Source organism: Ipomoea triloba, chromosome 10, assembly GCF_003576645.1.
Source record: "Ipomoea triloba cultivar NCNSP0323 chromosome 10, ASM357664v1".
Taxonomy (NCBI): Eukaryota; Viridiplantae; Streptophyta; class Magnoliopsida; order Solanales; family Convolvulaceae; genus Ipomoea; species Ipomoea triloba.
Genome location: NC_044925.1, coordinates 26,304,991 through 26,329,915, shown reverse-complemented (window position 1 = coordinate 26,329,915; position 24,925 = coordinate 26,304,991). Strand labels below are relative to the sequence as shown.

At 38.0% G+C, this 24,925-nt stretch overlaps 5 protein-coding genes across 8 annotated transcripts; 1 reads left to right on the top strand and 4 right to left on the bottom strand.

Annotated features, from left to right (window-relative positions):
* Positions 1–1,919: 1,919 nt before the first annotated feature.
* LOC116031471 lies at positions 1,920–10,770 on the top strand. 3 transcript variants are annotated; one of them, XM_031273691.1, is made up of 4 exons: positions 1,920–2,144; positions 2,712–2,877; positions 5,715–7,885; positions 9,753–10,770. In XM_031273691.1, the coding sequence occupies exons 1-4, from the start codon at positions 2,031–2,033 to the stop codon at positions 10,515–10,517; spliced, it is 3,216 nt and encodes a 1,071-aa protein (XP_031129551.1). In that variant the 5' UTR covers positions 1,920–2,030; the 3' UTR covers positions 10,518–10,770. The 3 variants fall into 3 exon arrangements, with proteins under 3 accessions (XP_031129551.1, XP_031129552.1, XP_031129553.1); XM_031273692.1 differs by lacking the exons at positions 1,920–2,144; positions 2,712–2,877; positions 9,753–10,770 and adding an exon at positions 2,905–3,333 and having other exon boundaries at positions 5,715–8,903; XM_031273693.1 differs by lacking the exons at positions 1,920–2,144; positions 2,712–2,877; positions 9,753–10,770 and adding an exon at positions 3,404–3,832 and having other exon boundaries at positions 5,715–8,903.
* A 2,013-nt stretch (positions 10,771–12,783) lies between these two features.
* LOC116033487 lies at positions 12,784–14,158 on the bottom strand. Its single transcript, XM_031276233.1, has 2 exons — positions 13,440–14,158; positions 12,784–13,081 (listed from the first exon to the last, which is right to left on the bottom strand). The coding sequence occupies exons 1-2, from the start codon at positions 13,858–13,860 to the stop codon at positions 13,011–13,013; spliced, it is 492 nt and encodes a 163-aa protein (XP_031132093.1). The 5' UTR covers positions 13,861–14,158; the 3' UTR covers positions 12,784–13,010.
* A 555-nt stretch (positions 14,159–14,713) lies between these two features.
* Positions 14,714–15,971, bottom strand: LOC116031784 (uncharacterized protein At5g39570). Its single transcript, XM_031274091.1, has one exon. The coding sequence runs from the start codon at positions 15,805–15,807 to the stop codon at positions 14,884–14,886; it is 924 nt and encodes a 307-aa protein (XP_031129951.1). The 5' UTR covers positions 15,808–15,971; the 3' UTR covers positions 14,714–14,883.
* A 537-nt stretch (positions 15,972–16,508) lies between these two features.
* Positions 16,509–18,617, bottom strand: LOC116032871 (DAG protein, chloroplastic-like). The gene is made up of 5 exons (XM_031275611.1): positions 18,145–18,617; positions 17,460–17,557; positions 17,267–17,332; positions 17,007–17,167; positions 16,509–16,754 (listed from the first exon to the last, which is right to left on the bottom strand). The coding sequence occupies exons 1-4, from the start codon at positions 18,507–18,509 to the stop codon at positions 17,019–17,021; spliced, it is 678 nt and encodes a 225-aa protein (XP_031131471.1). The 5' UTR covers positions 18,510–18,617; the 3' UTR covers positions 16,509–16,754; positions 17,007–17,018.
* Positions 18,618–18,914: 297 nt separating this feature from the next.
* On the bottom strand, positions 18,915–24,144 carry LOC116032538 (G-type lectin S-receptor-like serine/threonine-protein kinase RKS1). Of its 2 annotated transcripts, XM_031275143.1 has the most exons (8): positions 22,652–24,144; positions 22,424–22,543; positions 22,139–22,338; positions 21,822–22,032; positions 21,418–21,655; positions 21,169–21,316; positions 20,465–20,796; positions 18,915–19,402 (listed from the first exon to the last, which is right to left on the bottom strand). In XM_031275143.1, the coding sequence occupies exons 1-7, from the start codon at positions 23,964–23,966 to the stop codon at positions 20,488–20,490; spliced, it is 2,541 nt and encodes an 846-aa protein (XP_031131003.1). In that variant the 5' UTR covers positions 23,967–24,144; the 3' UTR covers positions 18,915–19,402; positions 20,465–20,487. The 2 variants fall into 2 exon arrangements, with proteins under 2 accessions (XP_031131003.1, XP_031131002.1); XM_031275142.1 differs by lacking the exon at positions 18,915–19,402 and having other exon boundaries at positions 20,322–20,796.
* Positions 24,145–24,925: the final 781 nt, after the last annotated feature.

The following is a 24,925-nucleotide window of genomic DNA, read 5'->3' as shown; positions in this document are numbered from 1 at the left end:
TGCCTAGCTGGCTCACGCTTTTGTGCATAGCACACACAAATTTTCTCATTTCTTCATTTTTTCATTTTCTCATGTAAATTCATTTTCATCTCTCCTTTCTTTTCATATTATCACTTTTCGCATTGATGTCATAGAAAAACCCATAAAAAACTACTAATAGACTTACTCTAAGGTTTCTATAGTTTGTATTTAATTTTTAATCCTCACGTATGAAAAAGATTGTGTATATTTAATACTCCGTACTATTTAAATAGGGAATACTCACTGTTTTAAAATTTTTTTATTAAAAAAAAAAAAATTTTAGTTTTTTTTTTTTTTAAAATAATTTTTTTTTTTTTTTTTTTTTTTTTTTTTTTTTTGTTTTTTTTTTTTTTGTGTGGACCCTATTAATTGAGAAAAATGGAGAAAACAACTTGCAGGTGTCTATTGCGCCCCACGTGCCAAGTGCCAATTATGCGCGTAAATAACAAATTATTTATTTATTTATTTACTTTTTATTGTTAGCTTTTTTTTTTTTGTTTCCCTTATTTTCTCTCTTTTTTCCTCTCCCCTCTCCCCTCTCTTTCCTATATGTACCTGACAAAAACCAACCTAAAAATCAAACAATTGAAGTTGCTTTAAGAACAACCACATTAGTATAATTTTTTTTTACAATTTTTTAGGAGCCAAGTAGGAGAGAATGAGAGAGAGAAAATGAGGGGAAAAAAGAAAAGAAATTAAAAAAGCTATCAAAGAAAATGAAAAACATTGTCTTTATTCTTTAACGTGCCTAGCTGGCTCACGCTTTTGTGCATAGCACACACAAATTTTCTCATTTCTTCATTTTTTCATTTTTCTCATGTAAATTCATTTTCATCTCTCCTTTCTTTTTCATATTATCACTTTTCGCATTGATGTCATAGAAAAACCCATAAAAAACTACTAATAGACTTACTCTAAGGTTTCTATAGTTTGTATTTAATTTTTAATCCTCACGTATGAAAAAGATTTGTGTATATTTAATACTCCGTACTATTTAAATAGGAATAAGAATATATGTCAGGTGGTCCACTGAAAACACGGCCCATATTTTCTGGATTCATCACTCCAAATTGGGCCTGGATTTGGAGTGATCAGAAAAACCGAATTGTAATTTCAAGACCAAAAATCCAAAATCCTTTAATTTTTCTTTGGAAAAAATGTCAAATAGGTCACTGAACTTATCGCTTTTGTGCAATTGGGCCATTGAACTTAAAATGTGTGTAATTCAACCATCAAACAAGCAAAATTTGTGCAATTTGACCATTTTTACAAAAAATTTTAATTCAATTTGAGTTAAAAACATTTCAATATTGACTCCCAACTAGTATGGTAGAAGAAAATGTCACTCTTAATACATATATGTTAGTAATATAATTGGATTTTACCAGAAAAAATTTGTAAAAATGGTCCAGAAATTTTGCTTGTTTGATGGTTGAATTGCACACTTAGGGTGCGTTTGGTTCGCACATGGGAATCAGAATCGGAATAGGTATCAAATACTTGGTAATGCTAATGGGTTTTGGTGAAAGTATTTAGCATGTTTGGTAATTGGGTGGAATGAGAATGATTATTAATAGTTGGGGAAGAAATGAGGAAAGGAGATGAAACCCTTATTTAATAAGGGTATGTGTTTTCTCATTAATGGGGTATTCCAAACCCATAGTAGCATTCACAAAACCTATCAACCAAACACAAGCAATCACTTTCATACCCATTCCTTATGCCTAAACCCACCAACCAAACACACCCTTATTAAGTTCAACGGTCCAATTGCACAAAAGCAATAAGTTCAGTGGCCTATTTGACACTTTTTTCCTTTTTCTTTTTAAAATTTAATCCCAGATCATCTGTACGCCGTCGTTCTATGTTCTTTTCAGAAGTCATCATTCATCAATGCGAAGCTTCAATACGGCAAAAGACCTCATAGATTACAGAGTCAGCGAAGCTTTCCGGTTGAATCTCGGAACAGAAATCTCTCTTTTCTTTCCGGGGAGAAAGCAAGTAATAAGATGTTGGAGAAGATCGGGTTGCCTGCGAAGCCATCGCTGCGAGGCAATAATTGGGTAGTTGATGCCTCACATTGCCAAGGTTGTTCTTCACAGTTCACCTTCATCAATCGTAAGGTAGTCTAATTTCTTGTTGCAATCAACTCAATTTTTGTTCTTCGTTTTGTGACGATCATTACTGCTATTAAGCTCAGAGTTCTTTCTGGTATTCTTTAGTTGAAATTTGGTTCAAGGTCGCCAATTCATGGATTTGCTAAAGTTGGATTATGACTTCTCTGTGATCTTCTGCGTCTTTTTTTTTTTTTTTAAATGAATTTGTATTATGTTTTTTTTTCCCTGATAGAACTTTGGATTTGTTGAGTTAGGATTTGGCTTTGAATTCTGTTGTGGTTTGATTTTATTCGATAAGCAATTCACGTTAAAGGCATGACTAAACTTGCCCATTTTAAACTTATTTAAGTAGGTCATGATTATTTGAATGTAGTGCTTTTCCAGAACTAATTTCCTGAGTAGTGTATTCAACTCAGCTAAGGCTTGATTGCAATCTGGTTTGGGCTATAATTGCTGCATTTTCCATCTTGTTGGTGAATGGTGCCTGCCCTCCTGTCCCAGTGATTTTGTAAAAATGCAGATGCTGGAGTGTTCGTTTTAAAATTGTTGTTGATAGTACTCTTGTGGTTTCAGCATCATTGTCGCAGGTGTGGTGGCATATTTTGCGGTAGTTGTACCCAGCAGAGGATGATATTACGTGGACAAGGTGATTCACCGGTTCGTATTTGTGAACCCTGCAAAACGTTAGAGGAAGCTGCACGTTTTGAAATGAGATATGGACACAAAAGAGCAGGAAAAGGTATGTTTTAATGTGGGATTCACTCAGTTCATATAAAGGAGCTGAGGTTCTGCAGTGCTTCTTTCACTTTTGTCCCCATTTGATGTTCCTTTATTCTGTGTTTGGATGTCTAGAAAGTGATTGGAAAGAAAATAGGAGGGAAAATATGAATACAAATAATAATGAGACAAAAATGGAAAAGTAAATTCTCATTTGGGTGAGAAGAATGAAAATGAGAGGGGGAGGAGAGAGAGAGAGAGAGAGGAGCAAGAAATGGAGGTTGTCTATGGAGAGGGAGAGAGGAAAAGGAGTTTCCATATGGACTGTGTGTTAAGAAAGGTAGGACTAATTTTCTCGGTTTCTCTTCATTTTCTTCCCATTTTGGATAGCAGAAGAAGTTCGTATTGGTGAACCCCAAAATGTTAGAGGAAGCTGCACGTTCTGAAATGAGATATGGACACAAAAGAGCAGGAAAAGGTATGCTTTAATGTGGGATTCACTCTGTTCATATAAAGGAGCTGAGGTTCTGCAGTTCTTCGTTCTCTTTTGTCCCCATTTGATGTTCCTTTATTCTGTGTTTGGATGGCTAGAAAGTGATTGGAAAGAAAATAGGAGGGAAAATATGAATACAAATAATAATGAGACAAAAAATGGTGAAGACAATTCTCATTTGGGTGAGAAGAATGAAAATGAGAGGGGTAGGAGAGAGAGAGGAGCAAGAAATGGAGGTTGTCTATGGTGAGGGAGAGAAGAAAAGGAGTTTCCACATGGATTGTGTGTTAAGAAAGGTAGGACTAATTTTCTCGGTTTCTCTTCATTTTCTTCCCATTTTGGATAGCAGAAGAAGTAATAGAGGACTATCTCTCCCGATTATGTGGACAAGGTGATTCACCAGTTCGTATTGGTGAACCCTCCAAAACGTTAGAGGAAGCTGCACCGTTTGAAATGAGATATGGATACAAAAGAGCAGGAAAAGGTATGTTTTAATGTGGGATTCTCTCAGTTCATATAAAGGAGCTGAGGTTCTGCAGTGCTGCTTTCTCTTTTGTCCCCATTTGATGTTCCTTTATTCTGTGTTTGGATGGCTAGAAAGTGACTGGAAAGAAAATAGGAGGGAAAATATGAATACAAATAATAATTGGAAAGAAAATAGGAGGGAAAATATGAATACAAATAATAATGAGACAAAAAATGGTGAAGACAATTCTCATTTGGGTGAGAAGAATGAAAATGAGAGGGGTAGGAGAGAGAGAGGAGCTGAGAAGAATGAAAATGAGAGGGGTAGGAGAGAGAGAGGAGCAAGAAATGGAGGTTGTCTATGGTGAGGGAGAGAAGAAAAGGAGTTTCCACATGGACTGTGTGTTAAGAAAGGTAGGACTGATTTTCTCGATTTCTCCTCATTTTCTTCCCGGTTCGTATTGGTGAACCCTCCAAAACGTTAGAGGAAGCTGCACCGTTTGGAATGAGATATGGATACAAAAGAGCAGGAAAAGGTGTGTTTTAATGTGGGATTCACTCAATTCATATAAAAGAGCTGCTTTCTCTTTTGTCCCATTTGATGTTCCTTTATGCTGTGTTTGGAAATAAAATAGGAGGGAACATACGAGTAAAAAGAATAAAGATACAAAAAATGGAGAAGAAAATTGGCATTTGGATGAGAAGAATGAAAATGAGAGAGAGAGAGAGAGATGGAGGTTGTGTATTGAGAGGGAGAGAGGAAAACGTGTTTCATATGGACTGTGTGTTGAGAAAGGTAGGACTAATTTTCTCCTCATTTTGGAAATGAAAAGTACTAAATAATAGAGGACTGATTTTCTCCCAAATATTTCCTTATAATCTTTGCCCTATATTTCTCTCCCAATTCCCAACCAAGAGAAACAAAAACTTCCCACCCATCCAAATGTGTTAACTTTTCTGCCTTTGTAGTTATTATATGAATTTGCTTCCTTTTAAAAGTCAAATTGACTGCAATTTATGTATTATGTAGCTGAAAACTTGAAACTGGGAAATTAAAGTCTTAGATTTCATTTCTGGTCTATTCACTTTATTCATTCTTGAATGAAAAGAAAAGCACTGAGACTCTTGTAGATATGTAAACACATTGTATAGTATTCACTGCATCTTGTTATTTTTCTTTTATTGGCCTTCTTCTGTAGTGAACTGTTACAATTCTGGATGTTGATGTTTCGACCTTTGCAAATGTTTTCCTTTGATTAATCCATCTTTATAGGTCATTTCTTTTTACTGATATTTTCCATAAGAATTTTTAGGTACTGAATTCACACAATAATTGTAGGCATTAGAAATATTTGCTCGAGGACAAATATAGTAGTTATGAACTTAGATTCTTGGAAGTAAAAGAACTATATCTTTAATATCGGATGTACTCAGAGAGTGTTCAGACTAGATTAGTGATACTGTCAGAATGTAAATCATTGTACAAAAATTAACACTCTAGATTAGTGATACTGTCAGAATGTAAATCATTGTACAAAAATTATCTTGTGTAGATGCCGCCGCTGATTTTAAAAGCAGTGTTCAAGAGGCTATTATTTTGGGAAGTATAAAGCAATATCAATAATATAGTTATGGACTTGTGGCTTTGTACAGTGATGTGAAGGTGTTATATGGCAATGGTTTTCCATAACTGTACTGTAAAAGAAAAATATTTTTTGGGTGTAGAATGTAATGTTATGGACTTATGGTCAGGGCCATCTAGTATCATAATCTGGCTGTTGTACCTCCAACATAATGATATTCTCTGTCGTCAATCAAGATGTTAAAGCTTTTTCCACATGTACTGAGGACGCTTCCAAAACGATGAATATTTATCCCAAGTTTTATAATCTTATTTGCAGGTGGTTCAAAACATGCATCTAAGAATGAGGATGAAATTTTAAATCAGATCCTGGGCTATGAGCAGAAGGAATCAGTTTCATCAGGCAGACTTTCTCATGATCAACAGACACATGTTGCTTCATCTTCACATAGTCAAGAAGCCTCCACTAAGGATGGGGTAGGAGGTCAACATCCAGATCATCACCCAAGTCAAGTGTTGAATGAGATGGGATCCACTACTCCTGAAGAATTACGGCAGCAAGCTATGGATGAAAAGAAGAAGCATCGAACTTTAAAAGCAGAAGGAAAATCTGAAGAAGCCCTCAGAGCCTTTAAAAGGGGGAAAGAGCTTGAGAGACAGGCTGCAGCTTTGGAGGTGCAGCTTAGGAAAAATCGTAAAAGGGCTTTGTCTTCCAGCAACGTCTCAGACATCCATAGAGATACTGATGAATCCATTGGATCTAGTAGGAGAAGTAAGTCCTCTCAAACAAGTGAAAAAAAGGATGATCTTGCCGCTGAACTAAGAGAGTTGGGATGGTCCGATATGGATCTCCATGAAGCTGACAAAAAGCCAGCAACAGTGACTCTGGAGGGTGAGCTCTCTGCGCTTCTTGGAGAAGTATCTCAAAAACCAAATGCGGGAAAGAGAACCCAAACCTCTGATAAGTCCCAAGTTATTGCTCACAAGAAGAAGGCTCTAGAATTCAAGCGTGAAGGGAAACTTGCTGAGGCCAAAGAGGAACTAAAGAAAGCTAAAATACTTGAAAAGCAAATTGAGGAACAGGAATTGCTGATGGATTCTGAAGATTCTGATGATGAAATGTCTTCTTTGATCCGTAGCTTAGGTGCAGATACAAAAGAAGAGCTGTCAATGGGAGTGAATTTAGACTCTAGCTTTGATTTTGATGACATTTTTTCTGTTGCCGATAATCTTGGTGCTGATCTCGAAGTGACTGAGGATGACTTGGATGATCCAGAAATGGCTGCTGCTTTAAAATCGATGGGTTGGGGTGAAGATGGCCCTGAGTCTGTGACTTCAGATGTTCATTTTGTCCCTATTGATAGGGAAGCAAAACTGATGGAAGTTCAAACCTTGAAAAAAGAAGCTCTAAATCAGAAAAGGGTTGGTAATACTGCAAAGGCAATGGAACTGTTAAAGAAGGCAAAGATGATTGAGAAAGAACTTGACAGCTCTCTTTCCCAACAAGCTGACATGATGGCACACAGTTTTGAGATGGTTCCGAATGCCCAGACCCTACCTGTGGAAGAGCCTCTGAAAATAAACGAGAACAGAAATGTTCATGAACCTAAAACAGCACCAAAAAATAAATTGATGATCCAGAAAGAGCTTCTCAGTTTGAAGAAGAAAGCTCTTGCTTTAAGAAGGGAAGGTAGGGTAGATGAAGCAGAAGAAGAACTGAGAAAAGGTAAGGTTCTTGAGAAGCAGCTTGAAGAATTTGATAGTGCTCCCAAAGCTGTGCAGCCACCTGTTAGGAATATGGGTAATGATTACATTACAGACACTGATATTGGGGATAATGAGGATGTAACAGATCTTGACATGCAGGATCCGAACTATCTTTCAGTTCTAAAGAATTTGGGTTGGCAGGATGAAGATAGTGAAAATGTGACCTCTACATCTCAGGTAAAAATCAATGCATCTGCTAGTGATGATTTTTCAGTTCCGAAGGCTATAGCTAAAGTCCCACTTGGGGATTCTAGAAAAAGTAAAGGTGACATCCAGAAGGAACTTCTGAGTTTAAAAAGAAAGGCTCTTGCCTTGAGACGTCAAGGAGAAACTGAGGAGGCCGAGGAAGTGCTGGAAACAGCAAAGAAATTAGAGGCACAGCTTGCTGAAATTGAATCTTCGACTCTTAATGTAGTAAATGCTGAACCTAACATGCATAAAGAGCCAAATATTATTGATTCTCCCCTCAAGAATTTGAGTTTTAATGCTCCATTAGATTCAAAAAGTGACTCCATTGAGGATTTGGGAAGCAAGAGCAAGGATATTCCCGAGAAACGAGAAGACAAGGTTAATGCAGATAAGAAGCCATCCAATGATATACAGCAAACCACTCCCCAAAGTGACTTGAATTTGCTTCATCAAGAGATCCTTGCTCATAAGAAGAAGGCAGTTGCCTTGAAGAGAGAGGGGAAATTGACAGAAGCTAAGGAGGAACTTCGACAGGCAAAAGCTTTGGAGAAGCGCCTGGAGGAGGAAAAATCTCTAACTTCTGGTTCTGCTGATGTTTCTGGTCTTGATACTTCACCTTCCAATCCCAAAGATATAAGTCCTACCCCTGTGTCAAAACCTTTATCTGAGCGTGAGGAAAAATCTCTTACTTCTGGTCCTGATACTTCACCTTCCAAGCCCAAAAATACAAGTCCTACCCCTGGGCCAAAACCTTTATCTGGACGTGAGCGCTTTAAATTACAGCAACAGTCTCTTAACCACAAAAGGCAGGCACTTAAGCTGCGAAGGGAAGGCCGATCAGAAGAAGCTGATGCTGAATTTGAAAAAGCTAAGGCCATTGAAGCCCAACTGGAGGAATTGACCACAGGGTCTTCTGGTCATGGAGCTGAACCAACAGACGGGGTCAGTGTTGAGGATTTTCTTGATCCTCAGCTTTTGTCCGCCTTGGCAGCCATTGGAATTTCAGATACTGCTGTTGGATCCCAAGGGCCTGAAAATTTGGAGGCACAAAGTTCGGTGGCTAGCAAGGTGGACACTGGTGGACCCCAAGGCCATCAAAGATCAGAGTCAACACAATCTGCCACTGGTATGGTCAACAACACTGCCGAAGAGAAGATGCAGTTGGAAGAGAAGATTAAGGCCGAGAAATTAAAGGCATTAAACTTGAAACGTTCTGGAAATCAGGCTGACGCCCTAGCTGCCCTTCGTCAGGCCAAAGTCTTTCAAAAGAAGTTGGATTCTTTAAATTCTCAACAGTAATGTTGTAACCAAGTGTTTCCTCTAGACCCAGGATATTTCCACTGCAAGAAGGAATATCAAGTGTTACGGAGTATTTATTCCTTTTCTATTTTTTGTATAGGCTCAGCTCAATGACATTACATTGGAGCGACTTCAGAAGACTGAGTTCATTGAGTTTTACAGCTTTAAAGAACATATATGATATTCTTCCAACCTATTTTCTTTGGGATGACTGAACTTTGATCTCTTTACCCAGTGATGCTTTCATGAAAAACCTTACATTGTTTTGCATTGACATTGAAATCCTGTTGGCAGATCTCCAGCTTCTCTGTCAAATTCAATACTTAATGCCCTTAATATGTATTGATATTGAAGATAGAATCTCTCACCTAGACATTTGATAAGTGCAAAAGATGCCATCTTTATAAGGTTGTTATCGGATCGTCTAGTGCACAATTCGTAGCTTTTGTGTTTGATTTGTCCCTTTATTGCGTTAGAATGCTTCATATTGCCATTGGACCCCGTTCCACACTTGGTTAATCATTTTGTAGGTAAAAAGATGGGCAAAAAGGCATAAAATGGCTAGATTTCGAAGAAGGATTCACGAGTCGAAGTTGGAGTGCGAAATACACCATGGACGCCCAGTGGACGCCCCAGTGGACGCGCGTCCATCAAGCGTCCACCCTTGCGTCCAACTTTTCGCTCTCTGATTCTCGCACAGCAGAACAGCAGTCTGCTGTGGACGTGCAGTGGACGCGCGCGTCCAGCACGCGTCCACCAAGTAGCTCTCTGAAGTTGAAGTCTGTGCAGCAGAAACGCAGCAGAAACGCAGTGGACGCGCAGTGGACGCCCCAGTGGACGCGCGTCCAGCGTGCGTCCACCCGTGCGTCCAGCGCGGAAAATTGGCGGTTGGGCGAGATTTAAAAGAGGAATTGAGCCATTTTTCAGGGGATCCATCACACTTCAGTTTTAGATCTCTTTAGAATATTTCTCTCTCTAGGATTAGCCTAGAGAGATCTCCCCCAATTCACTTCACATTCCCAATTCACTCCACATTGCAATTCTTAGTTTAGATTAGAATTAGAGAAGAATTCCATTGTTGCAAGATTGTGATCTACATNAGGCAAAAGCTTTGGAGAAGCGCCTGGAGGAGGAAAAATCTCTAACTTCTGGTTCTGCTGATGTTTCTGGTCTTGATACTTCACCTTCCAATCCCAAAGATATAAGTCCTACCCCTGTGTCAAAACCTTTATCTGAGCGTGAGGAAAAATCTCTTACTTCTGGTCCTGATACTTCACCTTCCAAGCCCAAAAATACAAGTCCTACCCCTGGGCCAAAACCTTTATCTGGACGTGAGCGCTTTAAATTACAGCAACAGTCTCTTAACCACAAAAGGCAGGCACTTAAGCTGCGAAGGGAAGGCCGATCAGAAGAAGCTGATGCTGAATTTGAAAAAGCTAAGGCCATTGAAGCCCAACTGGAGGAATTGACCACAGGGTCTTCTGGTCATGGAGCTGAACCAACAGACGGGGTCAGTGTTGAGGATTTTCTTGATCCTCAGCTTTTGTCCGCCTTGGCAGCCATTGGAATTTCAGATACTGCTGTTGGATCCCAAGGGCCTGAAAATTTGGAGGCACAAAGTTCGGTGGCTAGCAAGGTGGACACTGGTGGACCCCAAGGCCATCAAAGATCAGAGTCAACACAATCTGCCACTGGTATGGTCAACAACACTGCCGAAGAGAAGATGCAGTTGGAAGAGAAGATTAAGGCCGAGAAATTAAAGGCATTAAACTTGAAACGTTCTGGAAATCAGGCTGACGCCCTAGCTGCCCTTCGTCAGGCCAAAGTCTTTCAAAAGAAGTTGGATTCTTTAAATTCTCAACAGTAATGTTGTAACCAAGTGTTTCCTCTAGACCCAGGATATTTCCACTGCAAGAAGGAATATCAAGTGTTACGGAGTATTTATTCCTTTTCTATTTTTTGTATAGGCTCAGCTCAATGACATTACATTGGAGCGACTTCAGAAGACTGAGTTCATTGAGTTTTACAGCTTTAAAGAACATATATGATATTCTTCCAACCTATTTTCTTTGGGATGACTGAACTTTGATCTCTTTACCCAGTGATGCTTTCATGAAAAACCTTACATTGTTTTGCATTGACATTGAAATCCTGTTGGCAGATCTCCAGCTTCTCTGTCAAATTCAATACTTAATGCCCTTAATATGTATTGATATTGAAGATAGAATCTCTCACCTAGACATTTGATAAGTGCAAAAGATGCCATCTTTATAAGGTTGTTATCGGATCGTCTAGTGCACAATTCGTAGCTTTTGTGTTTGATTTGTCCCTTTATTGCGTTAGAATGCTTCATATTGCCATTGGACCCCGTTCCACACTTGGTTAATCATTTTGTAGGTAAAAAGATGGGCAAAAAGGCATAAAATGGCTAGATTTCGAAGAAGGATTCACGAGTCGAAGTTGGAGTGCGAAATACACCATGGACGCCCAGTGGACGCCCCAGTGGACGCGCGTCCATCAAGCGTCCACCCTTGCGTCCAACTTTTCGCTCTCTGATTCTCGCACAGCAGAACAGCAGTCTGCTGTGGACGTGCAGTGGACGCGCGCGTCCAGCACGCGTCCACCAAGTAGCTCTCTGAAGTTGAAGTCTGTGCAGCAGAAACGCAGCAGAAACGCAGTGGACGCGCAGTGGACGCCCCAGTGGACGCGCGTCCAGCGTGCGTCCACCCGTGCGTCCAGCGCGGAAAATTGGCGGTTGGGCGAGATTTAAAAGAGGAATTGAGCCATTTTTCAGGGGATCCATCACACTTCAGTTTTAGATCTCTTTAGAATATTTCTCTCTCTAGGATTAGCCTAGAGAGATCTCCCCCAATTCACTTCACATTCCCAATTCACTCCACATTGCAATTCTTAGTTTAGATTAGAATTAGAGAAGAATTCCATTGTTGCAAGATTGAGATCTACATTCAATTTCAAGTTCAAGGTTTAATTTCAAGCTAAGTCTTCCTTTTAATTTCTTGTCATTACTTTTCCTTTTGCTATTTCAATTTCAAGTATGATTAGATAGATCTTTGTGGATTTGGATTGAGCAATGTTGTATGGATATTCTTGAGCTTTGAATTGATTAATTAGGTTTTGCAATTGCTTTGATTATGAGTTTGATTGTGTGAATGGTGATCTTCTTTGACTCTTGTGTGGGAATGATCAACCTATATGAGAGGTGTTTGGAGAAGGAGTCTCACCTACGAGAGTAGGGATACTCCTTAGCCTAGCCTAGCACGTTTCCTTCCCACCTTTGAGAAAAGGGGGATTGGAAGGCAAATAGCACACCATGTGTTCGATAATTTGCCTCACCTAGCCTAGTTGCCATGAGAATGGGACTATGGACTAGATGATAGGCCAATGACCACGAGAGTGGCGTTGGCATAGTTGTCTTGCCTCATTTTCATTATCTAAGTGTTGCTAGCCTAGTATCTTAGGAAATCAAGGATACCTATATGAGTTGCAATATCCAAATCCTCCTTTCCACTTAATTGTTTCCTTTGTTTGTTCCTTATTTTCCTTATGTTTCATGCATCTTTCTTACCTATGTTTGGGTTAGCTTTCAAACACTAAACACTCTTGTGCTCTATGTTTGGGTTAGCTTTCAAACACTAAACACTCTTGTGCTTTATGTTTGGGTTAGCTTTCAAACACTAAACACTCTTGTGCTTAATTCCCTTACCGCTTGAATTCCCTCCTTGCCATCCTTTGAGAACGATACTCGGGGACTTCTTCCCGTTTTACCACCTATTACTTTCCATCCACCGCGAAAACTACACCCTTCAACATTCCTGTACTTTATTTTGAATTCCTCCAAATATTTTGTTTGGTACCATATAGACCATACTTCCAAAACCTACTAGGGTTCATGTTGTGTATCCTCTGTACAAATTGTGATCATAGTCCATATGAAACTTGTTTCAAAGACAGTAGCTTCCATGTGAGAAATTATAGTTTCATGTTTACTTGCAGTGAACATATGAATGTACAACTCTAGTCATGGAAACTCATTATTCATTTTTTTTTTATGACAAGGGAACCAGCCCCTATTCGAGAGGATGTTGGCAAGAAGAATGACTCTTGACTTTTGTTGTTATTTTTGTTTTGGAGCATGGCATAGCATGATAGATGAATTACAAACATATAATATAATTCAGTTTCTTTTCACAACTTCCACAGACAAACCCCATTTTACAACCTAAAGCACATAATGAAACCTGAATTTCTTCCACTTTTTCCTTCACACATTACACAAAAGCCAAGAAAATTGCACCATAATCTAACTAATCCATGTTATATCAGTTCAGATTAGATCATATCAAGCTGCAGATAAAGGCAAGGTTTTGTATCTGTCAATCTGCAATCCAGACTCCACCTCCATCAATGCACCTGCATTTTCCCAAACACCAAACCAACACACATCAAAGTTTGTATACATCTCCTTTCTAGAGAATAAAGAATGAAGTAGGATAAGGCAACCCAACCAAGTTTGTCAGGCTATTGAGTCGATCTCAGTAGATCAGTTATGGACAACTAGCATGTCTTTTGAGGTCACAAGGCAGAATTTACCTAACGGCCTTTTGATCTTTTTAGTTTAAGTTGATTTGCTATGGGCAACTGATACTGGTTTACCTGATGTCCTTCGAGACCATGAGTCAGGTTTACCCCGTTCACACTCTCAACTAGTGGTTGCGGTGTCCACATGATCCAAACAAGAATGAAACAAGATGTGAAATATAAGTTGTACCTTGAGGCAAACATATGGGGGGGTCTTCAAAGAGAGAAAGAGACAACTCCTTGCAAGCCACGCCAATATCAAACAAGATCAACCCAGAAGAAGGGTCATACACTTTGATCCCCTTAACCGGCAACCACAGAAACAGCTCTTCCTGAGACAAACCCTCCAACCCAGTCATCCCACCATAGCTCAGATTAGCTCTCACAACCCTCTCAAACATCACCCTCGTCTCATACTTTGCCACGCACGGCCCCTCAAAGAACACCTCCAGCCGCCCATCCTCATCAAGATCATAGTACTCCACCGCATTCTTCGGAAACAGCCCCGCAGGAAGCCCCCTGCTCCTCAGAAGCTCATGAATGTCTTTGTTTGAGGTGGCCTTAGCGGCTGCCTCCGTGAGTAACAGAAGAAGAACAAGTGCGTGGATCATGGCAGAATTGTACGAGGATTGAGAGTGAAAATAGGGGATTTAAACAAGGTTTATGGCGTGAACGTTGGATTCCGTTAATCCCATCCCATGATAAATAGTCTGTTTTGACAGGATACCCATTGTTTTATTTTTTTGAAGATTTTCGTGCGGATAAGGTTTGAGGACAACAGTATATCGAGTAAAGATTTTAGTCTGAATTATAACAATTTATTTCTTTAATTATAAAAAGATACTCATGCTTAGATCACATGCAAATATAAATTACCATTAATTACTCATTATTGCTATTTTTAGTTTAGAAATTAAACTTGATTTGATTATATTCTGTAAAACAACCAAATCAAGCTTAAAGTAGTGTTGTAATTTGTAATAATGCTATAATAGTGTTTGCAATTATCATATGATCAACTGTGTTACAAAGTATATTTTAGATTTTTAGTAAAGTTTGAACGTTATAAACAGTATACCATATATGTTACTTTTCTCCGAATATGCAAGACCAAATGTTTAAACTTATGGGTCATTGAAAAATTAAACTAAAAACAAAAATTCATGAGTCAAGAAGTAGCAACCTAGGAGTCATCAAAAACTCAAATAGAATCAGAGGCACCTGCAGTTTTGTACAAGGAAAAAGCTGTTTTCTGCAAATCAGCATTTGGGAACTACAAGGTTTCATTTAATCTTCCTCTCTTGTATTCTTCACACTTCACATTAATGAGACTCTCATTTTTATGATGATCAACAATCTTAATTATGTTTTTTTTTTTGTTTTTTTGTTTTGTTTTGTGTGTTCTTTGATTAGTGTCATAAATTCATGTATATGCAGCAATATCCCAATGAAGACAACCGAAACTAGATTAAATTAATTTTATTTTCATAAAATACGAATACTAATTTTATTTTACAAGAGGCGTTACTAGCGACCCAACATTCTTATTGTTAAAAAAAAAAAGTTACACTATATTTTATTGTAAGAGGACAGTGAGAGGCTGTGATAGATATGCGTACGAGGAATCTTATACATTAACAGCCGTTGAGATTCTGATTCGGTTGCAGATAATAACCGCCATAACTGAAACCTCCAAATCTTTCATCTCCACCATATCCGAAGGGGCTGCCAAAAAGATACTCAGCTGTACTTTCCCATGGATTCCTGCTGCTTTCTTGATCACTCACCTGAAGATTCCCATTCCCTTTCTGATACTTCTCCCAACAAGGCCAATAACCAAATATACCCTCACATATATCCACACTCTCCAACCCAGACCCATAAGGAATATTTGCAATCTGGTAATCATAATCATACCCATAACCATTTTCATCATTCTTGGAAGAATTCTCATTACCCTTGTTTAAATCCTCAAATTTTCCAGCATCAATGGGGACTATTTCCCTGTCTTTTGCAATTTCCTTGCTGGGTTTTACTACTGGTTGATCAAGAATCTCTTTTGGCTCTTTTCCATGGGGAGAAGCTATAGGGATAGATCCATAGGAGAAATCTTCTGGAACAAGAGAGTTTGTGGTGGAACGAGGGTAACAGGTTTTACCAGAAGGGGGAAGGGGTTTGCCATAGGTTTCAGCAATATCATAGCCACCATCATAAGGGTCTGGGTCATACTCATCAAAATCAGTGTCATCTTGTGGCTCTAAGGTTGAGTATAAAGCTATAAACTTTGTCTCAGAAAACCCATACCCACCATCGTACTCAATCGCCTTTGGCTCACTGGAACTATACACAGAGTAATTGTAATTGTAATTCACTTCTGGGTTTTCTGGGTTTTTAGCATAGTAGCCAGAATAATAATCATGGGAATTGGGGAAATTATTGGGGCTGTTTTCAACCAGATTTTGGTTGCAGAATTCATAGGAAGGTTGAGTTGTGTAAAAGTGATGATATGGTGTAGTGGAGTACTCACCGACATAATCCTGGTAGCCATAGAAGGCCATTTTCAAGAACCGTCAATGTCTTTGAAGCTCCCTGGAGATTCTGCAGATCGGATGTGAGGAATCTTGAAATGTTTTTCTTTATGGTGATGGAATTTCAGCCATCTGATTATTATCAAGTAGTGGAGATCGGAAGAAGAAGGGGAATGGGTTGGGGGATTTTGACATTTGGTGGGGAAATGTATTATTGAAGAAATTGGATTGTTTTGGTAGCGTACAAAGAAGACAAAATACGTCAAATTATTAGTTTCACTTTTTTAATTTTCCATTTTTCTTAAAGTTTTAAAATTCAATGAAGAAGACAGTAATTTGAGATATAAATTACTAATGTAAATTATGTAGCTGTAAATGTGAAGATAAATGTGGTTTGTGAAAAAAAAAAAATACAAATAAGCTATCCAACTATTTAGGAAACAGTGATTAAGTCATTAAGCTAAAAAAGTTATAAATTAATCTACTAACTCGGAAAAAATTGCATGCTAAAAATTTAATTGTAACTTATTTTTCATCTTCCATCAAAATGCATTTTCTATTTGTACATTTTTCTTCTTAAAAAATTTCTTTTTTCACTAGTGAACAAGCCCCAGATGAGTGATGGTTATAATTTGTATTATTGAAGAAGGAAGGATGTATTCAATAGGACCAATAGCCCTTTGATATGATTTTTATACATAAACTTAATGATGATTATTAATGAACTAGACTCACCACAAACTGAATAATAATAAAATAATAATAATATAATCTTTACAATGAAATTAGCCAGTTGTGTTCACAAAATTAAAGAATAAAGATGAGAAACAACAGCTTCACTGAAGTAATACTACATTAAAATTCTAATGGAGAAGCACTTGTGCATCTTTCTTTGTAAATACCCCACCCAAGTTGAGGCTGTGCTCATACATTGGCATTTCTAACAAGGCAGTTCGACTCTTTAACTGAATATCTACCTGCAAGAAATACAGAAGAAGATAAATAGAATGCACGCGTTGAAGTAACCAAACAGGAGATAGAGGAAAGGAAATTTTCGAAGGAGATACCAAATTTGTATACATAAATGCCTATTACTTAGGCTGGAAAAAGATACATGATACATTGATAACAATGTGGAGAAATAATGTTTATTTAGTTATTTCTATTTTTGGTTCTTTTCTTGATAGGATGGGGGGTGCCCTACTATATAAGAGAATCAGAGGCTATACCAGTATATGCTTCTAGGAAGAAGTTTCCTGTCTCTGCCGTTCGAGGGAACCATCTCTTCTTCTCACGTATGATCTACTCTTGTTTTTTGGGGAATTAGACTTCTTTTGGTGGTATGTAGGGTACTGGCTTGGAATTATCTCACCATTCATGTACTTATCCCCTGGAAAAAAAATAATACAATACTTAATTTGACAACAAACACTGATCATTCTTGAATTCAGACCAGAGAGTAGATAAAAAATGTTTTTTTAAGATGAACCTCCATAGTCCTTGTTCTTTACATCTATATAAGAATCCGGTAAGACCCACAAAACCCCAGGTAATCCTGCAAAACATGCATAAGCAGATGAATCAATAAACTGTTCTGAACCAGAAAATCCAGGAAATGGACACCCAAACATTAAACTTTAAGATTTCAATAAATAGAGAGAAAATATAAAGCTCCCACCTACCCTTAAACCTTTCTGATGTTTCTTCAGATACAGTGCATTGAAATCCCGTGTAAGTAGTTGTACTAAAAGCATACATGTTCTTCTTTGCTTCTTCCATACTAAAACACAAAACTCAACTCAAATTGGGCAAAGAAATGATTGCAAATTAAAAATACAAGAGTAATGCACGAATTCTCTCAAATATAGCCATCATTGAACAACAGCATTGCACACCTCAACAGTCCATCTCCCTGACAAACGAAGAGACCATCCACTGATTTTAATTAATGAAGTTAGAAGTTTCTTTCTTTGATCACCTGAGTGTTTCAATTTAGGAGTGCATTACATCATAAGTCTTTAACCTTGTCCTTGTTTTCTTCCATTAATTGTTAAACAAAGTTAACTTCCAGTATCCTATCTCGGGTAGGAGTTTTCTTAAATAACTTTCTGATTAGGTTATGCACAGTTGGACTAACCCTTTGCTTCAAGATACCATCTTTACAACAATGCATTAACAGTGCTTCAAAGCATTAGCTAAATCTCAACATTCAAGCATATACCACTCCACATAACACACCAGGATTTCACCTTCCACTCTCATTCTTAACAACACTTCATTTAAGTATTTAACCAATTGCTAATATTAAAAAGCCATAAAGTCATAAACACTAAGAAATAACAAGAATCAAGCAAAATCAAAGTCTACCTGCCAAGAACAGTGGCGAGAGTATTAAGATAAGTGTCGATCATCTGATCTCTGGTAGGGGCAGGGTCTTTGGGGAAGTCCATGACTATAAGCCAGTGGTTGTAGTCACAGCCAGGCAGCAAAATGGCTTCTTTTACTTCATTACTGATTCTCCTAGCTGAGTATTCATCGTCCCCGACGGCTCTCAACGGGTGAAGTCTTGATGGGATTTGGTGTGTGAGGGTGCAGGGGAGGAGTGCCGGCGAGGTGGAGGGAAGAGGGTACGAAAGAGAAAGCAGCAAAGTTGGGGCTTTAGAAGGGTTATTGGAATGGGATATTTGGGGGTTTAGGGCTTTGAAAAGATGAGAGAGATTCAGAGCCGCCATTTCTTGCGTGGAGATCGAAGAGGATGTGTATAGTTTCAGAGAGAGGAGAAAATGGAATTATGAAAATTGATCAAAATGTAAAGAGCAACTGAGAAAGTTCATATGCTATTTTCGGCACTTTTTTATATTTTATTTTATAAATCTTCTGGAAGCTACAAGAATGGTTCTTTACTCATCTCAGGCCTCATTTGGTTCGCGGAAAACATTTGAGAAGACTATGAAGATTGATTCTATCGTTAGTTTGTAAAAAAAATCATTAGAAATATTGATTAAGTTGTTTGGTTGGATTAAGAATAATGAGTATAAATTAAATTAAAATGTCCCTACATAATAATAATAAAGATAAAATTGTACAAAAATAAAGAAAATATTTTCCTACACGAAAAATTTTCCATGAGCCAAACAGAGGAAATTTAATTTTTTTTTCAAATTTAAAGAAATTTTTTTTTCATCTAACCAAACAAGATTGAGTGTAAATTTGAAAGTCTCTCTTTGTGTGTTACCGAGAGACATCAACTCATCATATTTGGGAGGGCATGTATTTGATAAATCATTTGATGGTTTATGCCCTTTATTTGCAGCTGATACCCACACATTGCAGGAGTGTGTTGGAGCAACATGTATTTCATAAACCACTGCAAAGATTAAGTGATGATTCCCTTGGGCTCAAGTTGATGTTGAGAACTTGTTGAACGTGCTAGTGGGCTATTGCCAAATTTTTCTGTAGACTATGTATCAGAACACAATATACATTCACTGCCTTCCGCCCAACATGAAGCTTTAATTTTCCTTAAATGTTACAAGAAATGTCAAAATATGCCAAACACTATTCAGAAGTGAGTCAAAGACAAGAAGGCCATTCAGCCCAAGATCAACGTGCATTGTCCGCTAGTCTGCACAAAAAGAAATCTTCTCTATAAATATGAATCAAATGACATCTCCAGGTTCTCTTAGCAAGTTGATGAGTAGCCCACAAGGACAATTCAGTTCATGGAATAAATTGAACCTTAACAACTGTTGTGTGGGAGTTAAAATATAGTGGGCTCTTTGTTACGTTGACACCAAACACTAGTCCTCTTATTTAATAGGATACTGCATGCGTCACAATGATTTACTAATCCAGTATCTTGTGTGATTGAAATGTGAAATTTTATAAGCGAGAGAATTTTATCTTTTGTAGGCAAGGTAAATATGGTTTGTTCCTAAGTACTTCTCTATCATGCATTGCCTACCCAAATTAAATGGTAGGTTAATCTCTTCTCTGAATGGTGGTTCGTCATCATTAAATAACATTAATGCGGAGTTGAGGAGTCTCTTGGGTGGTTGGCATCGCAATAATGTGTTGTCCTAGGTTTGGTCGTAACATTTATGCATTCACCCACCGCAACGCCAAGTGTCTACATGAATAACACTACAATTGTCCGCATAGGCAGCTCAACTGGTCACACGAATGAAGTTTAGGAAGAATAACACTACAATTACTTCATTTTTACTATTTACCATCTAACATGCCCTAAATTTGTAGCAATACATCATGAATAAAGTAATATCGACAATTCAGTTGATCACATGGGTGAGGTTTAGGACGAAAGATCAGGAATCAAGTCTCACCAGAAGTTGTGTGACCAGTAAGCAAAGGTCTCTTAAAAATTAAAATCAAGACCTTTATTCCAATTATAGGGTAGTGATAATCATTCTAATTCCACCCTACTACCAAATATGCAAAATACATTCACCAAAACTCATTCCAATTATCAAATATCAAGTATTAGATTCCGATTTCTATGTTCGAACTAAACACAACCTAAGATATGTGACAAAAATTTTATTTTCATTTCCTTATAAATAAACATATTTTCAAATTTTTTTTGGTGAAAAACATATTATACAATGAGACAATAACAAGAAGTCAACAACGGAAACAGTTTGAAAGGAACCATACACTAATTTCTTACCTAATCAGTAGGTAACATGTTAGCTAGCGACCTTCAATCTTGGTAATTGACATGTCATTAATGGATTGGTTTTCGAGAGTACTCGTTGAAGTTGAGGGTAGAAAACCACTCCCATGTTTGAATATAAATCCCGGTTGATTAGGTTGAGGAAGTTCTGTTTCATTACTTAGCATGAAAATTACTTCTGACATGATTGGTCTATCGTCTGAATATGATTGGACGCATAACAACCCAACATGGATGCATCTCAAAACTTGTCGCTCATCATACCACTCCCCTAGTGATGGATCAACTATATCCAATGCCCTATTTTCTTTCCAGAAATCCCATACCTGAAAATGCATGTATATATAACCATTATAAGTATTTATACATTTTTTATAGTCAAAATATTTTTTTTAAAAAATTATAGTGTACTTTTAGACTATTGCTTAATATTTTGATTTATATATAGCATACTCTCTCTGTCTCATTTATGTGTCAGGTTTGATTATAAGACTTGGTTGAAAATATTTATAATTTAGTTTAGTGTCAATATATAAAATTTATATATTTATAAGCTATATCAAAAGTAATATTAAATACAAAAGGCATAATTTAAAAACCCTAAGAAAATGTTAACGAAAATAATTAAAGAAATACGAGTTGGGTTTGGCATAGTAAACATGATACGTAAAATGAAATAAGCTAGAGGGAGTACTTACATTTGTTATTAAATTCATAGATTTTTCGTTATTTGGATTTTTGTTCTTCTTTCCCGTCACAATCTCCAGCAATAAAACACCAAAACTATAGACATCGGATTTTTCTGAAAAGTGGCCTTCCATTGCATATTCCGGTGACATATATCCACTGTAATTAAATCAACGAAATAACATAACATTAAAACATTAGTCATCCATCCGTCTCTTTCTGATAATAAATGCACACACAAGTGAAAGGACATGACTTACTATGTCCCAACCACTCTATTTGTGTTTGCTTCAATTTGGTCCCCTCCAAAAATTCTAGCCATTCCAAAGTCAGAAATTTTCGGGTGCATGGAAGCATCTAATAGAATATTGCCAGCCTTTAAATCCCTGTGAATAATTTTTAATCTAGAATCTTGATGAAGATATAATAATCCTCGAGCAACTCCTAAGATAATTTCAAAGCGCTTCTTCCAATCTAACAATACCGCATTTGTATTATCTGCAGAACCATCAAGTAAAACTCTTTATATATATTATATATGTATTATAATGACCTAGATCGATGTAATACTATATGTACTCTCGATGGGCTATTATAACTTTTATGGTTGCAAAATTAATTGTAGGTTCATATATATCATGAATGAAGGATAAAGGAATTGTACCAAAGATGAAACTGTCCAAGGCTCTGTTAGGCAAGTATTCATACACCAACATCTTCTCCCCTTCTTGAATGCAATATCCTAAAAGTCTCACAAGATTTCTATGTTGGAGTCTTGCAATTAGTGTAACTTCATTCTTGAATTCATCTATGCCTTGCCCTGATGTTCTTGACAGCCTTTTGACAGCCACTAGTTGTCCATCTTGCAACGTGCCCTACAAGCAAGGGCAAATCTCTGTCATTCAGCGTAGTATCCTAACACATGCAGAATATATCATCACAAGAAAGAAGATAAAAAAAGCAGTGGTTTAGAGTTATTGCCTTGTAAACAGAACCAAATCCGCCTTGACCAAGTTTATTTTCGGCCGAGAAGTTATCAGTGGCGGATTGAATGGTTTTTAGATCAAAGATTGAGAGATCTGATGACCCAGTTTCGTCCACATGTTTCCCCATTTCAGACCCTTCATAGTGGTTTGATGGGTTGTTTCTAGTACTGTTGTTGCGTTGTTGTTGCCGCTTACCTGCAATTAACATTAACAAACGTTAAATGTGGCCAAGTCCAAGCAAGGTTTATATAGAATTTCTTAAGAATAATTATGGGTTTACCTTTTCTCATTTTCACAAGCAAACAGCAGAGAAGAAGAACCACTAGGACTGCAGCAGCAACAGGCACAAGGATGACTATGAAGGTTTTCCCAGGAAGCCCTTTTGATTTTCTAAGAAGCTCTGAAAAAGAAAGAACAGATATAAACAATCTGATCTCCTCTAACATAGTAACATTACATTTACTAGCTTAGCTTGCTCTTTTTCTGCATAAATCTGGGCAAAACATACCTAAATCAGAGGCAGAGACCCGGACATACAAATCTTGGCCACCACTTGCAAACCCCCTCATATCTATCAAGTCACCGTACCAAGTTATGCACCCCGTCCCTCCACCGCTGATATTCGCGCTGGCATATCCACTGCAAGAACAGTTCCTCAAACAAATCTCTTCACATTCTTCAAGCCCAATCGTCCTATTCACGCGCGATATGTTAGTGTCCGGGATCTTAAAGTTTGTCAGCTTCATAAACCCCTCGCCGTTACCGCACACGTCGGTGTTATTCCTCCGGCAGCCGTCGGTGCCGTTTCCGGCCCTCCATTCCCGGTCAGACCGCGGCTCAAATCCGGGAAGACAAGTGCACTCGAAAAACCCGGAATTGTAGGGGTTACAGTTGCTGAAAGCCCCGCAATGAGCGTAATGATCGCACACGTCTTTAGGCGCGGAAGTGAACGTCACCCATTTCTTGTCGGCGTCTTGCCACGTAATCAAATCAAGATTCCCGGATTCATTCACCACCAACGTTAGATACATCGACGGGTCCTTTAGCGTGTGCATCATCGTCACCTCGTCCGCGTTTTCGACGTAGTGGAGGTTGGCCACGTAGCTGTTAGACTGTTTCGCCACGCCGCTTAACCCAATTCCGTTCCATGACCCGGATCGCCAAACCGGGGCCCCGGGAGCCGCCCCGCTATTATTGTACTGGAACAGAAACACCTCCGGGACGGGTTTGAGTTCCAGCCCGAACCCGTACGGCCCCGTCCCTGGATCATCCAACGACTTCCACGACGTTAAAAACCGGTTCAACCCGGTTTTCTTGTCCACCCCGAGTTTCATCAAAGGCAGCCTTGTATTCGTGGGATAATCGAAGCTCTGCCATGTAATATTTCTTCTATCCGGGTCATGGAACAAAACCAGGTTCCCGGTATCCTGTAACTGAGCGGAATAAGTTCTTGTCCCCGTGGGCGGATAAGAAAGACTTGTGTTCCAGACAGAAACATTGGTTTTCTTGTCTTGAATAACAAGGTTTCCGGTCCGGTCGATAAAGAGGACCCCGGATGTACCGTTGACGGGGCTGTCTCGGTTTGCAACCCAAACCACTCTCTGGTTCGGGATGTTTTGGTACCAGATTCCGACGTATCGTTTTCCGACGGAGTTCCCGGGGGTGAAGAAGCCGAGAAAGAAAGATTTGGCGTTAGAGATTAACACATCCCCGTCTTTGAGAGGTTGGTTGAAGGTAATGGTGTCCGTGGAACTGCAGAAGCGTACAAGAAGTGAAAGAAAGAGTAGAGATAAGGTGGTGGTTGTACTTGTCTGTCTTCTCATATTTCAGTTTGCTGTGGTCGACTGGTTTAAGGAGAAAAGTGTGGAAGACGAAACATGAGTACAGGCCGGCCGGCCAACAACAATTTGGGAAGAAAAGAGGCCCCCCATCCCATCTTCTATTGCGCATTAACGTATATCCATTATATTGTAAACCTACCCAAATAATTTGAAAAACTTGCTTTGCTAGCACCGGCATGGTAGGGTACTAATAAGGATATATATATATATATAAAGTATGAATTTAATTTTGTTGTGTGTACTAGTGTATAAGTATTTGGATGTCTGTAGGTTAGTTGAATATACATTAGATACGATTTATCTTCTGTACCGGTCCCTGAAATAAGAAGCTTGAGGGGTGTTAGTGGATACAATTTATCTCCTCTGCCTGTCTCTATGATAAAAAGCTTGAGGAGTGACTACTCTTGGGTGGTAAATGATGATCTTGTGGCCGAGGACATATAATCGGACTCTAACAATCACACTGTGGAACTTGCACTTAGGGGGTGTTTGGTTCACCCAGAATGTTAGATAAATGTAAATAAGATAACGGAAATAAGATAAATTGATTAAAATGAGATGAGGCAGCGCAAGGGTAAGAAGCTTGAGGAGTGATTTGGAGTTCAAATTTATTACTGTATATTGTAAACCAAACAATGAGGTGATAGGTTAATGTTAATTAAAAACATAAATGTCAGTCTCCTGACTCTCAAACATTAAATGTGTGCTCAAATGAAGGGAGAACACTTGCTATGTTCCAACTACTCAATTCGTGTTTGCTCGTTCTGGTCCCCCAAAACATAAATCATTACAAAGAAATAAATAAATAAATAAATAAATAAATAAATAAATAAATAAATAAATAAATATATATATATATATATATATATATATATATATATATATATATATATATATATATATATATATATATATATATATATATATATATATATTGGATT

Coding starts and splice junctions, on each gene's coding strand:
- LOC116032871 (XM_031275611.1), bottom strand. CDS start 18,509: ATGGCGGCTCTGAATCTCTCTCATCTTTTCAAAGCCCTAAACCCCCAA. Junction 17,333..17,459: donor AACATCAGAAAGGTTTAAGG/GTAGGTGGGAGC, acceptor CATGTTTTGCAG/GATTACCTGGGGTTTTGTGG. Junction 17,168..17,266: donor AAAGAACAAGGACTATGGAG/GTTCATCTTAAA, acceptor TTTTTTTTCCAG/GGGATAAGTACATGAATGGT.
- LOC116032538 (XM_031275143.1), bottom strand. CDS start 23,966: ATGAGAAGACAGACAAGTACAACCACCACCTTATCTCTACTCTTTCTT. Junction 22,544..22,651: donor GGTCTCTGCCTCTGATTTAG/GTATGTTTTGCC, acceptor TTTCTTTTTCAG/AGCTTCTTAGAAAATCAAAA. Junction 22,033..22,138: donor GATTTGGTTCTGTTTACAAG/GCAATAACTCTA, acceptor CCTTGCTTGTAG/GGCACGTTGCAAGATGGACA.
- LOC116033487 (XM_031276233.1), bottom strand. CDS start 13,860: ATGATCCACGCACTTGTTCTTCTTCTGTTACTCACGGAGGCAGCCGCT. Junction 13,082..13,439: donor CCCCATATGTTTGCCTCAAG/GTACAACTTATA, acceptor GGGAAAATGCAG/GTGCATTGATGGAGGTGGAG.
- LOC116031784 (XM_031274091.1), bottom strand. CDS start 15,807: ATGGCCTTCTATGGCTACCAGGATTATGTCGGTGAGTACTCCACTACA.
- LOC116031471 (XM_031273691.1), top strand. CDS start 2,031: ATGTTGGAGAAGATCGGGTTGCCTGCGAAGCCATCGCTGCGAGGCAAT. Junction 2,145..2,711: donor TCACCTTCATCAATCGTAAG/GTAGTCTAATTT, acceptor TTGTGGTTTCAG/CATCATTGTCGCAGGTGTGG. Junction 2,878..5,714: donor ACACAAAAGAGCAGGAAAAG/GTATGTTTTAAT, acceptor TCTTATTTGCAG/GTGGTTCAAAACATGCATCT.